This window comes from Heteronotia binoei, chromosome 21 (assembly GCF_032191835.1).
Source record: "Heteronotia binoei isolate CCM8104 ecotype False Entrance Well chromosome 21, APGP_CSIRO_Hbin_v1, whole genome shotgun sequence".
NCBI lineage: Eukaryota > Metazoa > Chordata > Lepidosauria > Squamata > Gekkonidae > Heteronotia > Heteronotia binoei.
This window is the reverse complement of record NC_083243.1, coordinates 157577363-157592566: the sequence shown is the minus strand read 5'-3', so window position 1 is coordinate 157592566 and position 15204 is coordinate 157577363. Positions and strand designations below refer to the sequence as shown.

At 41.4% G+C, this 15204-nt stretch overlaps 1 protein-coding gene across 22 annotated transcripts in view; it reads left to right on the top strand.

The window, feature by feature from the left end:
* The window catches only part of BRSK2 (BR serine/threonine kinase 2), a 621430-nt gene that overhangs the window by 319345 nt on the left and 286881 nt on the right, over nt 1-15204 (top strand). For all 22 annotated transcript variants that reach the window (XM_060261782.1, XM_060261788.1, XM_060261787.1 and 19 more), the window contains exon 2: nt 13393-13487. In XM_060261782.1, coding sequence (XP_060117765.1) covers nt 13393-13487 — 95 coding nt within the window. The remainder of the gene's footprint in view (nt 1-13392; nt 13488-15204) is intronic.

Below are 15204 nucleotides of genomic sequence, written 5' to 3'. Positions count from 1 at the left end.
TAATGAAGGATAGGGGCACCTTCTTCTGGGGCTCATAGAATTGGACCCCCTGGTCCAATCTTTTTGAAACTTGGGAGGTATTTTGGGGAGAGGCACTAGATGCTATACTGAAAATTTGGCACCTCTACCTCAAAAAACAGCCCCTCCCAGAGCCCCTGACACCCGCGGATCAATTCCCCATCATTCCCTATGGGAATTGTTGCTGGAGGTGCATAATGGCTATGGGGGTGGAGCTTCCCCCGCCGGCCAGCTGGCTGTGGGAGGGGGGAAGCCTGTAAAACCAGGGGATCCCCCGCTGGAACCTGGGGATTGGGAAGCCTAACTGCAAACCTGGCGGGAGGTTGGGGTGAGTACAGGTTGGGGACGGGCAGCAGATATTGCTGTTTGGAAAGCTTTTTCTAGTCGATTTCTGAGCCAGCTCTGAGTCAGCCCAAAGTGCCAGTCTGTAATCACCCTTTAAATACATTTTTCTTTCATAGGATTGTTTAATGAAGGTTCCTATTGTCTGAAATGCTAGCAAGCGGTTTCCAGCTCTCTAGCATCTCTATATTGCTTGGCATGTAACTCCAGTAAAGGGGGTCTCCTTAAGAATGATCAGCTGATAGAAAAAAATGAATTTTATTGATGGATTCTCAGGATATGGGTTCACTATTCCAATTAAAAAGGAAAGATGGATGATGATGTAAGCAATTACATTTTGTAATCATGATCCTTCCCCCTATTTATGTGCTTTTACTCTTTGATTTGTGTGATTTATACTTTTTGTGTGATTTATACTTTTTTTAGAAGAAACATTGGTGAGATAATGTGAAAGATGTTTGATCAAATAAAAGTAGAGCAAAAACCTTGTATTTAAATTTTCTTACAAAATGCAGAATTTGTTTTATTATACCTTACATTTCCTTTGATGGGGAGTTGAATTACTAGCAAATTTGCAAGACTTACAAAGACTGTCTATGAACTATGTTTTTTGGCTGAGGAAAGGTAAACAGGTAGATGATACATCTGATACAAAGTCATTTCCCTTCTTGTGCTAAAAGCAGAGTCAGCCCTTCCATTCAGTTGAAGGGACATTTGGCCAGTTATGACTTTACAGGGAATGTTCCAATCTTGATCAAAGTGACTGAATAAGAAAAGATGGCATGGTGTAGAAAGGGGTGGAGAAAGATGTAGCATAGAGCTACAGAAGCTCTATAGTTAAGGCTGAATGGGTCTTCAGTGTTGCACATTATAAATTATGATTATTCTTTATCAAATGAACATGATTTATTAAATTTGGTGAATAAAATCTTCTTGTGATGTGATATTTTAGGCATTTTTAAAGATTTTAAAAGGTCAAATAATGACAATATAAAATTGTGGCTGGATTAATGAAGTTCTTTGATTCTGATCCCCTTTTCCAGTAAAGACATACTTTAAAATTACTGTTTGGAGGTTGAAATGGCTAAAAAATGCAAACATACAATAAGGGCATTCCCTTGATTGGTCTGATATGTTGCTTTAATGTTAGGTGATTAGGCATGTTGTCATTTCATTTAGCAGTTTGGGTAACACATATTGTTAGGAACTGGAAGAGATCCAGCAGATGTAAATAAATATTTTCTGATAAAGCCATAAAAACCATCAGGGCTACCAAAAGCCACCACAGACTTCACCTGCATCCTCCATATTACCCTGATGCAAGTCAAATAGCATAATAAAACAAATCATTTGGCTTCAGGGCCATAAGCAGGATTTTTTTTTTCAGGAGCGGGCACCAGGGGGTGCTAATTAAATGAATTTAAACTACCTTGGTGCTGTTAAAGGGCTTAGTGTCATTGTGCTTGGAGGGGAAAGATCAAAGAAAAACACACCTCACCCCCCTCACCCTGGGGGGGGCAGGAATCTTGTGAGAGCAAGAGAAAGTGAGAGAGAGAGCAAGAGGTGGCAATGCTCAGTGCCACAGGGAGCCCTTGCTGCCTTGCCCTGTGGGTGCCATCAATGCACTGCAAATGGATGGGCCATCTGCAGGTGGTTGCTGCTGCTGTGGCTGCTGCTGTGCTTCTTCCCCTTCCCCCTTTGCTCCTGTCACTCTTGGCATCAAGAATACGAAGGAGCGTGATGGGATAAGGCGAAGATGCCAGTGGATGCTGCAGCTGCCCTCAGAAGCACCTTCCAAGTTCTGCCCTTCAAGTTTTGCCCTCCAAGCCACCAGCTCCACAAGAAGAATGAGGCAGGCAGCAGGAGGAAATGAGAGCTCTCCTTGGCAGACCCCAAATGGGCAAACATCATACCTCATGGGTAATGAGAAGGCACACCCCTGTTGGGATGCTGCATTTTTGGAAGGGGCAGAGCCCTGTCTGCCGCACTGCTGAATATGGCCCTGCTTGGCTTGCTGTTACCGTGGATAATAAAAGGATGTGTGAGTCCATCCATCTATCCATTTGTGGTGGCTGTAAAGGCTCATCAGAAAATTAAGCTAGGAATCTCAACATTGGCCACCAGCTTCAGGATGATAATGGAAGTTTCAGGGCCAAAAATGAAAGGAATTGGAATATCCTGGTCCAAATTATTTCCAGACAACCCCCATCCCACTCCCATGCTATTTGCAATGAAAGCTAAGAGTTTCCGTGGCAGGCATAACTCATTACTGGCCATCACACACTTTCAGCCAGACTTCCCTTTCAGTGTTGTTGTGAGGAGAAAATGAAGGACAGGAGAACAATGAAAGCTGATTTGGGTCCCATTAGGGAGAAAAAAGGGGTCTGGACTAGATGACACTGAAGTCCCTTCCAATTCTATGATTCTGTGATGTTTATAATAAGTCTAATTTTGCCTGCAGTTCACTTCCCCCCCCCCCCCAAAAAAAAGAGATGATTAATCTTGCTGTTGTGTCATCAGGTATTGCTACAACTCTTTGGGCAGGATGAAGAACAGATCATTTAGTGTTCAAACTACTGTTAAATATTGCAAATGCAGCGACTGAGAGTAGGCCGGGGCCTTTTTTGTTCCCAATATTAACAAAGGTCTGCTGCTATACTACTGTTAAATATGTTCTAAGCTGCCATCGAGGATCAGAGCAGAAGGAGTTAGGGCCAACGCTGAAAAATAAGGGGAGGGCTTTGGGGAGAAAAATTAGTAGGGGGCAATGAAGGCAGATTATGAAAGGAAGAAAGCAAAATGGAGGAGAAAAGTGTTGGAAAGAGGGAAAGAAATTAAAAAGAGACAGAAAGATTGTTTTATTTTGCCATAACACACTAAAAGGGCTGCCCCTTTGCAAAATCTGAATGTGCAAACTGTAGGGCTGGGTGGAACAAAAGAAGAGGGAAATCATAGACTGATGGGATAAGGACCTTGATAGAAATCTGCATCCTAGCAAGGATTGTATAATAGTCATGAGTTGTTCTGACTGATCTTACCTTGCTGAAATGATGGCTTGGTTGATGGGTTTAGCAGGATCTGATAAGCAAGGATTTCCCTCAGCCTCCTAGTAAAGTTTGCAGAAAGGCATGGGGAGCAAATTGTCTGGCTACTTAACTCAAAGGGTGTTTTCGCACTCACGTTTTACTGGCGCCACGACCCTCCTCACGCCGGCGAATCTGCATGGATTTCGCACCAGAAGCGCCGGCGCACACAGAAGCGCCGGCTACTTCCGTCGCTAAGCCAGCGCAAACGTTTTCCTGCATCTTTGCGATTTCCGTTTGCGCTGGCTTAGCGACGGAAGTAGCCGGCGCTTCTGGGTGCGCCGGCGCTTCTGGTGCGAAATCCATGCAGATTCGCCGGCGTGAGGAGGGTCGTGGCGCCAGTAAAACGTGAGTGCGAAAACGGCCAAAGAGTTGTAGGAAGAAAATGGAGGACAGAAGAACCATTGCAAGCCTCTTTGGGTCCTCAATGGGGACAAAGTTGAAGTGGTAAATAAATAAATAAATTTGTTGTTGTTCAGTCACACAGTCAAGTCCAACTCTTTGCGACCCCATGGACAAAGTCACGCCAGGCCCTCCTGTCTTCCATCATCCTCCGAAGTCTGCTCAAATTCATGTTTGTTACATCAGTAACGCTGTCCAGCCATCTCATCTTTTGCCGTCCCCTTCTTCTTTTGCCTTCTGTCTTTCCCAGCATCAGGATCTTCTCCAGTGAGTACTCCCTTCTCATTTGGTGGCCAAAGTATTTGAGCTTCAGCTTCAGCACCTGACCTTCCAGGGAACAGTCAGGGTTGATTTCCCTTAGGACTGACTGATTTGATCTTCTTGCAGTCCAAGGGACTCTCAAAAGTCTTCTCCAGCACCACAGCTCAAAAGCATCTATTCTTCTGCGCTCAGCCTTCCTTATGGTCCAGCTCCCACAGCCATACATTACTACTGGGAATACCATCACTTTGACTATACAGACTTTTGTTGGCAGGGTGATATCTCTACTTTTTATTATACTGCCCAGGTTCACCATATCTGTCCTCCCAAGGAGCAAATGTCTTTTAATTTCATGGCTACAGTCACCATCTGCAGTGATCTTGGATCCCAGAAATGTGAAGTCTGTCACTACTTCCATGTCTTCCCCTTCTATTTGCCAAGGTGTGATGGGGCTGGATGCCATGATTTTAGTTTTTTTGATGTTGAGTTTCAAGCATACTTTTGTGCTTTCCTCTTTCACCCTCAACAAGAGGTTCTTTAGGTCCTCCTCACTTTCTGCCATTAGAGTGGTATCATCTGCATATCTGAGGTTGTTGATGTTTTTCCCGGCAATCTTAATTCCGGTTTGTGCTTCATCCAGGCCAGCACTCCGCATGATGTACTCTGCATATAAATTAAATAAGCAGGGTGACAATATACATCCTTGTCAAACTCCTTTTCCTATTCTAAACCAATCAGTTGTTTCATTTCTCGTTCTGACAGTTGCTTCTTGACCCTTATACAGGATTCTCAGGAGCCATGTGAGGTGGTCTGGTACTCCCATCTCTTTAAGGACTTGCCACAGTTGTTGTGGTCCACACAATCAAAGGCTTTAGCGTAGTCAGTGAAACATTCTATTATTTTCCTCTATTGCTTTGCATTGTTCCTTCAGGAAGGCCTCTTTATCTCTCCTTGCTGTTCTCTAGAAACCTGCATTCAGTTGGGTGAATTTTTCCTTTTCACCTTTGCCTTTCACTTTCCTTCTTTCCTCAGCTATTTGTAAAGCCTCATCAGAGAATCACTTTGCTTTCTTGCTTTTCTTTTTCTTTGGGATGGTGCTGATTGCTGCCTTCTGTACAATGTCACGAACCTCCGTCCATAGTTCTTCAGGCACTCTATCAACTCTAGTCCCTTAAACCTATTCTTCGCCTCCACTGTATATTCATAAGGGATGTGATCAAGGTCAAACCTGAATAGCCTAATGGCTTCCCCAGTTTTCTTCAGTTTAAGCCTGAATTTTGCAATGAGTAGCTCATGATCTGAGCCGCAGTCAGCTCCAGGTCTTGTTTTTGCTGACTGTAAGGCTCTTCTCCATCTTTAACTGCAGAGTATATAATCAATCTGATTTCTGTGTTGCCCATCAGATGATGTCCATGTGTAGTGTCGCCTTTTAGGTTGTTGGAAGAGGGTGTTTGCTATGACTAGCTTGTTCTCTTGACAGAACTCCATTAGCCTTTGCCCGGCTTCATTTTGTTCCCCAAGGTCAAACTTGTCAGTTGTTCCGGTTACCTTTTGACTTCCCACTTTGGCATTCCAGTCCCCTATGATGAGGAGGACATCTTTTTTTGGTGTTAATTCTAGAAGGTGTTGTAGATCAGTTTTTCATAGAACTGGCCCACTTCAGCTTCTTCTGCACTCCACTGATCAACACCTACTAGTTATCCCTGGCCCCAAAGATGTCCACTTAGTCTCAACCAGGGCCAGGCTGTTTTCTGTCATGGTCCCCGCTTGGTGAAACAAGCTCCCACTTGAGATCAGGGCCCTGTTGAGCAAGTTGCAATTTACAGGGCCTGTAAAATGGAGCTGTTCCACCAGGCCTTTAGTTGGGGCAGTGGACAAGAAACCATCTGGCCTCCCTGCCTAAAATGACCCACTCTTTGCCCACAGGACCATCAATATCATACAGAAATGATTTCATCTGTTCTGCTTACTCTTCAAGCTTGGGACTGTATATAGGATAAGAATGTTCCCCATCCTGATGTTTTAACTTTTAACTCTTAAGCTGATAAATTGTTTTATGGTGGGTTTTTAAAATTGTTCTACAGTTCATTTTTTGTTACCGGCCCTGAACCCACTTGTGGGTTTTAAAGATATAAACAAGCATAAAGATATAAACAAACAACACACTTAAACCATTACATCATGCTGGCTCTTATTCTTGATCTTACCCAATTCTTCTCCTTATTACTGTTTCCATCGCACATGGCTTTTGTCTAAGCAGATCCTATGTTCTCCAGGATAGCCATTTTGGTGGTAAAGGGAACTCCTGCCTTTTTCATCACAACACAAAAGCTGGTTAAATCCAACCCATTGTAAATCTCCTGGCAAAAATTAACACTGCAACACATGTAGTGAATGTCTAGGCAGAAATTCAGTGATGCAGCTTTCGCAATCATTTGCTACATACTTAGCTGATTACTTTCTACTTGACAGAGGATTGCTTTACTGAGTCAGTGAACAGAGTTCATTGCAGAAATCAGTGGTAAAGTATAATAACAAATAGCCAGGAATTCGTTAGATAGAACTTTCCCAGTTACTTTCTGTATGCAAATGTAATGATTACCTTTAGTTTTTAGCAGAGAAAGAAGACTGGGATTGGAAAGATATGGGTGCATAGAACCTAAGTTGTCAGTGTGCACAACATCTAAGACTGTTAGATGTCTTTTCTGTTTATATGACACAGAAGTTAAGGTCTGTATTCACAATGTCAGGACCTGTATCAGGTTCATGAGTGAATTTGCAAGAGGTCATCTAAAACCAAATGTTTTCTGATTTAAAAAATTGCTGCTGGGGAGGAAGGAGACAGAATCTTATTTCTATTTGCAGGACACCAAAATATCTAGACTTGATCTCCCAAGCCAATTAATGTTATACTTAGTCTGCGTGACAAAGTGTGCATGCACATGAAAGCTCACACCCAGACAACACAGTCACTGGGCCTAACAGCATTAACTATACCATCTCAGGCTCATTCACTTGTTCATCTTCATATATATATGATTAAATGCCAACAATGCCCCTCAGTTCTCTACATAGGGCAAACAGGACAAACCCTACGCCAAAGGATAAATGAACACAAATCTGACATCAGGAATTACAAAACTGAGAAACCTGTTGGAGAACACTTTAACCTTCCTGAGCATTCAGTGGGTGACCTCAAAGTAGCTGTTTTACTGCAAAGGAACTTCAAGAACAGAATGGAGAGAGAAATTGCTGAATTACAAATTATCATGAAACTTGGAACAAACACCTCCCCAGGACTGAACAGGGACATTGGTTTTTTATCTCATTACATATGCTAAACCAATTCTCACTGAGTATAGCTATACATTCACAGTATTCCAGTGTATTTCTCTTTTAGAACAGTGTATCAGAATAATGTTGGTTTTGGTTTTTTTGTATTGATATGCTCAAATAAAGGATATGGGCTTTTTATCTCATTACTTATACTAACCCACCTCCCACTATATTTTAAGGTAACTATTTTCTTATGGCAAACTAGAATGTACTTCTCTTTTAGAACAGTGTATCGGAATATTTTGGGGTTTTGTATTGATATGCTCAAATAGGGGATATGGACTGTTACATGTACTGGCTTACATGTAACATGTACATTGATATGCACAAATAGGGGATATGGACTGTTACATGTACTGGCTTACTGGCTCATCTCCCACTATATTTTAATGTACCCTTTTTTCTAATGGCAAACTAGAATGTATTTCTCTTTTAGAACAGTGTATCAGAATATTTTGGTTTTTTGTATTGACATACTCAAATAGGGATATTGGCTGTTTATCTTATTACATATACTAACCCATCTTCAGCTATATCCTAATGTATTCTTTTCTTCTAATGGCAAACTATAATGTTGCTATAACTTCTTGAGAAACTAATGCCCTCCATTTAAACCACAGCTAAGAAGCCAGAATGACACTCAGATTTATGGCACTTCAGACCTATGACATGTCTGCTTTTTATCACACTCTATTGCTGTTACAGCCCAGTTCACTGTACTAAACAAACAAACACAGACCCCAATTTGGGATTCTTTTGATCTGCTAAAAACATTCCAATGACTCTACATACCAACTCATTGCCCACTTTCTCTATATTTAAAGATAGCTTGCCATTCCATTTTGTCTGATGAAGTCTGCTTAAGAGCGTACGAAAGCTTACATTCTGAATAAAACTTAGTTCGACTTAAAGGTGCACTTGTCTACTGCTTTGCTATTGGACTGTAACTTTGTTACACTACTTAGTCTTATGTTATACATAGTCTAATTCTGGGACAAGGCCATAACAATCAGGGTGCCAATTTCAGGTCACTATAGGCATAGCAGCAGCTGCTGTTGCCATTTTAATATCAGCTGATGGCTTTGCTGTGGAAAGGGTGAGGTCATAGGCAGCCCAGCATAGCGCTATCTTTGTGGTGTTTCGTGCAGTAGGATCAAAGCAGAGCCAAATCTGGGGGGGGGGGGTGGTGCAGAGGGGGGTGCTTGCCCCAGGCGCCAACGGGAGGTGGGGGTGCCAAATTGGGTATGGAGTTCATTGTATTCTATGGGACCATAAGATAGAATGGCCCATAAGGGAGCATCATTTTTTAATCCCCCCCCCCTCAAAAAACATGTAGATCAGTCCTGGATCAAAGAAAAAACTTTCTTTACCCTTGAACAGACTTTTCAGGTGAGTTTGACCTGTTGAGGAGAGCCAGGTTTGTTTTGCTTGCTAGAGCTTGTTGTAACGCAAACCATTGTTCACACTGCTGCAATTAACTTGGACAGGATAAAGATGTCCATTAGATACCCTAGTAAAGACCTACTCCTCTTTTTGTCTATCTGGCAAATAGCTAGTGAGAGTACAGTTTTTTCCCCCACTGTGAAAAGAACAAGACAGCAATGCTCCACAAACCCAGGACTCTCTTCTCTGATTGCCTTCGACATTTGCCTGTCCAAGATAACACTTTCTTATAATGTCATAATCCAAAAATATACATCTGGGGAGAGAGGGGAGATGTAATTTTGTGTGTGTGCTTTAAAATGGCCCTAAGACAAAAGTATTCATCTTGATTTGCATCTAATGTTAAACTCAAAGTCTGTGACTTAAGAGAACAGTCCTACGGAACACTATGGGATAGAAAAATCGTACTGTCCCTTAGCACTTTGTAACCTTCAGTGCTCTCTGTACACCCTGTGCTCACGAAACGCAGGCTATATTGTTCATTTGGAACCATGACTGTCCAAGATAACACTTGCTTGGGATGCTTGGAGGTTACAAGAGATAGATATAGTGAGCAAAGGTAGCACTTTGCATCACAAGTGGGGAAAGCTAGTGGCCTATATATATATATATATATATACACACACACACACACAAACACACACACTGTGGCTAATAGCCACTGATGGACCTCTGCTCCATATTTTTATCCAATCCCCTCTTGAAGCTGGCTATGCTTGTAGCTGCCACCACCTCCTGTGGCAGTGAATTCCACATGTTAATCACCCTTTGGGTGAAGAAGTACTTCCTTTTATCCGTTTTAACCTGACTGCTCAGCAATTTCATTGAATGCCCACGAGTTCTTGTATTATGAGAAAGGGAGAAAAGGACTTCTTTCTCTACTTCCTCAATCCCATGCATTATCTTGTAAACCTCTATCATGTCACCCCACAGTCGACGTTTCTCCAAGCTAAAAAGCCCCAAGCATTTGAACCTTTCTTCATAGGGAAAGTGTTCCAAACCTTTAATCATTCTAGTTGCCCTTTTCTGGATTTTTTCCAATGCTATAATATTGTTTTTGAGGTGTGGTGACCAGAATTGCACACAGTACTCCAAATGAGACCACACCATCACTTTATACAGGGGCACTATGATACTGGCTGATTTGTTTTCAATTCCCTTCCTAATAATTCTCAGCATGGCGTTGGCCTTTTTTATTGCAATCACACAGTGTCTTGACAATTTCAGTGAGTTATATACCACGACCCCAAGATCTCTCTCTTGGTCGGTCTCTGCCAGTTCACACCCCATCAACTTGTATTTGTACCTGGGATACTTGGCCCCAATGTGCATTACTTTGCACTTGGCCACATTGAACCGCATCTGCCATGTTGATGCCCACTCACCCAGCCTCAACAGATCCCTTTGGAGTGCCTCACAATCCTCTCTGGTTTTCACTACAATTTAGTGTCATCTGCAATTTAGTGTCATCTGCAAACTTGGCCACTTCACTGCTTACTCTGAACTCCAGATCATTAATGAACAAGTTAAAGAGCATGGGACCCAGTACTGAGCCCTGTGGCACCCCACTGCTTACTGTCTTCCACTGCGAAGACTGCCCATTTATACTCACTCTCTGCTTCCTATTAATTAGCCAGTTTTTGATCCACAAGAGGACCTGTCCTTTTACTCCATGACTTTTGAGCTTACTAAGGAGCCTTTGACGAGGAACTTTATCAAAAGCTTTCTGGAAGTCAAGGTAAACAACATCGATTGGGTCCCCTTTGTCCACATGCTTGTTCACCCCCTCAAAGAACTGTAACAGGCTAGTGAGGCAAGATCTTCCCTTACAGAACCCATGCTGAGTCTTCCTCAATAACTTGTGTTCATCAATGTGCCTACTCATTCTGTCCTTGATAATGGTTTCTACCAACTTTCCCGGTATTGAAGTCAGACTGACTGGCCTGTAATTTCCTGGATCTCCTCTGGAACCCTTTTTAAAGATGGGGGTGACATTTGCTACCTTCCAGTCCTCAGGAACGGAGGCAGATTTCAATGAAAGATTACATATTTTTGTCAGGAGATCCACAAGTTCAACTTTGAGTTCTCTCAGAACTCTTCTTTGTATGCCATCTGGACCTGGTGACTTATTACTTTTTAATTTGTCAATCAGTTGTAGGGCTTCCTCTCTTGTCACCTCAATCTGACTCAAGTCTTTCAACACCCTGTCCAAAATTAGTAGTTCTGGAGCGGGCAAACACTTCTCGTCTTTCACAGTGAAGATGGAGGCAAAAAATGCATTCAGCTTCTCAGCCATTTCCCTATCCTCCTTCAGTAATCCTTTTACCCCTTGGTCATCCAAGGGCCCCACTGCCCCCCTGGCTGGTTTCCTGTTTCTAATATATTTGAAGAAATTTTCATTGTTGGTCTTTATGTTTTTTGCAATACGGTCCTCATAGTCCCTTTTTGCCTGCCTGATCACAATCTTGCATTTGATTTGACACAGCCTGTGTTCCCTTTTATTAATTTCACTTGGACTAGCTTTCCACCACTTAAAGGAGTCCTTCTTATCTTTTACAGCTTCCATTACTTTGTTTGTTAACCATGCAGGCATTCTCTTATACCTGTTTGTGCCTTTCCTAACTTGTGGTATATATTTTATCTGAGCTTCTAGGATTGTAGTTTTAAATAGCCTCCAAGCTTCCCCAAGGGTTTGGACTGTATTTACCTTTCCTTTCAGTTTCCTCTTCACATGCCTCCTCATCTCAGAGAATTTACCCCTTTTAAAGTTAAACGTGGTTGTGCTTGTCTTTTGGGGCAACTCCCTATTTATACAAATGGTGAAATCAATAACATTATGGTCACTGCTCCCAAGCGGTGCGATCACTTTTACTTCTCTCACCAAGTCTTGGGCATTACTTAGGACCAAATCCAGGATCGCCCCACCCCTGGTAGGTTCTGTGACCATCTGTTCCATAGCACAGTCATTAAGAGCATCTAGAAACTCAATCTCTTACTTTCGACCTGAACACATATTGACCCAATCAATCTGCAGGTAGTTAAAATCATTTATTACAACACAGTTTTTACGTTTAGCAGCTATCTTTAATCCTTCCATCATATTATAATCATCTTCTATCTTTTGATTTGGTGGGTGATAACAAACTCCCATAATTAAATTTTCTTTTGGGCCCTCTATTTCGACCCAAATTAGAAGGGAATCTAATTCTCTGACCTCAGTCTTACTGGACTGTATACCCTCTCTGACATAGAGAGCCACCCCACCTCCAACCCTTCTCTCCCTATCCTTCCGATATAACTTATATCCAGGAATCACCATGTCCCACTGATTCTCCTCATTCCACCAAGTTTCTGAAATTCCCACAATGTCTGTGTTTTCCCCCAACACTAAACATTCCAACTCACCAATTTTACTTCGAACACTTCTAGCATTTGTGTACAAACATCTATAATTACCCAGACAAGTTTGGCCCGCAACCTTCCTCCTGCTGCCTCAAGAATTCGGCAGGCAGCCCATACTGTTTGTCCCCATCGTTCCCCCACTAGACCCTTGCCATTTGCTTACTGCAATGTGGATAGAATTTTAAAAAATGGCAGGATTGTCTTTGGCCACTGCAAGCCGCTTGTCAACTAGATATTAGCACCACCTCTGCAGGAGAAGAAAGTGGGATACAGGAGATGCTAAGTGAGATAGAATTGTACACATACTTCTGTGACAGTTGTGTGTGTTCAAGCCCATCTCTTTTGTGCACACATTTTAAACACTGACCAGGTTGCTGCTGCCTCTGTTCTGTGAGTTATATGAACCAGCTCATGAAACGTTCAGAAGTGAAGAAACAATGTACATACAGCTTTGTGTTCTTAGATGGAGGCAAGAGCTGTCAGCTGCTTACTTTTTCAGTAGCAGATGTGTTGACCATCTTCCTCCCATTTTTTTTCTTTTAGTGTATGGCAGCAGAATTAGAACTGATAAGCTGGCACTTCCATTATGGTAACAGTAAAGAGAAAAGGTATAAGCCTGAAACGCAAATAAGGGGTGAACATGTGCAGACAATAAAATTGAACACCCCTTACCCCAATCTTTTGGTCCTATGTAGCGTGACTTGTTCTATGCACACTTATTCGAGAATAAATCCACTGTGCTCAGTAGGGTTTATTTTTGTGTAAGGATACATATACTTCTTAAATGATACTGTAACATTGCTCCCTGCCCTGGACCTTTAGAATGGGATAAGATATGAAGTCAAATATAGGATCAGTCTAGACTTCTAGTTTATCCAGTGGGTCAGGGAGAAATAACCTCATTAGAGAATAACTCCTTTAGCCTGCAGCTTAAGCCATGAGAAATACTTCTGTTGCTGTGTGTTTTAAGTGTGTTCCTTATTCACATCTGTGAAAAAGAGGAGCCAAGAAGGAAAAATTTGCATATGAAGCCAGCAGCAAGAAACTAAATGATATCTCTAACCAAGTGTCTCTCTCTGTGTCTCTTTCTCTGTTTCTTCTGCAGGGCTTGTGAAGTTGGGGGTTCACTGTGTAACATGTCAAAAGGTCGCTATAAAAATTGTCAACAGAGAGAAGCTCAGTGAGTCGGTGCTAATGAAGGTAATTTTCTAATGGGAGATTTGGAAAAAAAGTTCTTGGCTCAGTGGCTTCTGTTTCATGCAAAATTAATATCTTTAATTATGTTTAACAAACATCCCTGTCAGTGCTAAGATTGTGCTTTGCATAATAATAATACTAATAATTCAAGGGTGGGGGTAGGGAGACTGAAATTAAGGAATAGGGTGTATGCAAGTGCTTTAATTAAGAACAAAAATTAGCGTCCAGTTGTGGTGCAGTAATTGAATGTAAAACAGTTAATGTCTAGGTTGGACTAATCTAAAGTACATGACTAGAATTTAGTTGTTTTCTGGTTACTGACTCCTGAGCTACGGTTTTTTTAATGTGGAGCAAATGTTTTATAAGGTTGGATGGAATTTACCTCAGTACTAGTGGCTGAATCACCTGGTTTCATCCTTGAATTAGGAGTGTTCTGAAGCAAGGTTTTTGGTCTCTGAGAGACTTTTGTATTAGGCAAGATCTAGATTCAGAAACTGAAGATGCTTTTACTTCTCTTTTAGCTATTCTGATAGTGTGTAATAGCAACGGGTGGGAAATAATTTAATTAATGAAAATGTTTATGAAACATTTGGTGATGCCTTTAATCTGCATTTACCATACTTTGTTCTTATTGTCTGTATGCTGGGGGGGGGGGGGGGGTGATCCTTGTTCCCAACAAACTTTGGTCATACCAGACTATATTGCCTTCCAGAGCTTTTTTGGAAGAAAAAACCCAGCAGGAACTCATTTGCCTATTAGGCTACCCCTCCTGACATCACCATTGTTTCACACAGGGCTTTTTTGGTAGAAAAAGCCAAGCAGGGAGTCATTTGCATATTAGGCCACACCCCCTGACACCAAGCCAGCCGGAACTGAGTTCCTGTGAGTTCTTGCTCAAACAAAGCCCTGTCGCCTTCAAAAAATTAAGGAATTACATGTTTTCTCACTTCTTTTAAGAAGTATGCTTTCCTTTATACTTCTACTTTGTATTTATACTTTTCTATGTAAGCACCCTCTTTCAATCACTGGTGTCCAGTCCAGGTAGCAGAAACAATAGAAAGTTTCAATTTTTAAAAAGTTTTATTGATTTAAACTACTACAAGACAGCAGCATTGCAGATTATACATAAAAGAAAGGGAAAAGCAAGAAAAGGGAACATACAGAATGGAAAAAAAACAGAAGCCAGAAACCAGTACAAATATACCAATTATAACTCCACCTCTCAATATAATACTCTAATATTTTTACCTACAAGTATAAAAATCTCCGTCAAATGTTACCTTCCTTTCTTCTTTTACCAGGACAAAGAAAAAAAAAGAATAGTTCTTTTAGTAAACTAGTAAAGCATTGTACAACTAAACAATTCTTCTTAAACACAAATCAAACTGTCTCATCCTCCAATTTTGCTAAATTAACTTGCAGCGATGACAAGAACAAATTAGATTATTAACTAACCAAAAGTCTAACCAAAAAAGCACATGAATATCTTTTCTTTATTCATAGGAAATTGCATAACATATCTCAAATATAGTCAAATATTTTATCAATCTCTAACTAAAACATTTCTCCTACAGGCATATTAAATCAAATCTACCAAATTACCAAATTGTTCAAATTCTCCTTTGGGGGAGGGTCTCTGAAGCCATTATGTTATCTAGCTTCCATCATAAGTCCTATTTTCACCCCATTAGCAACAATCTCTCTAAATAGGCAGACTGTC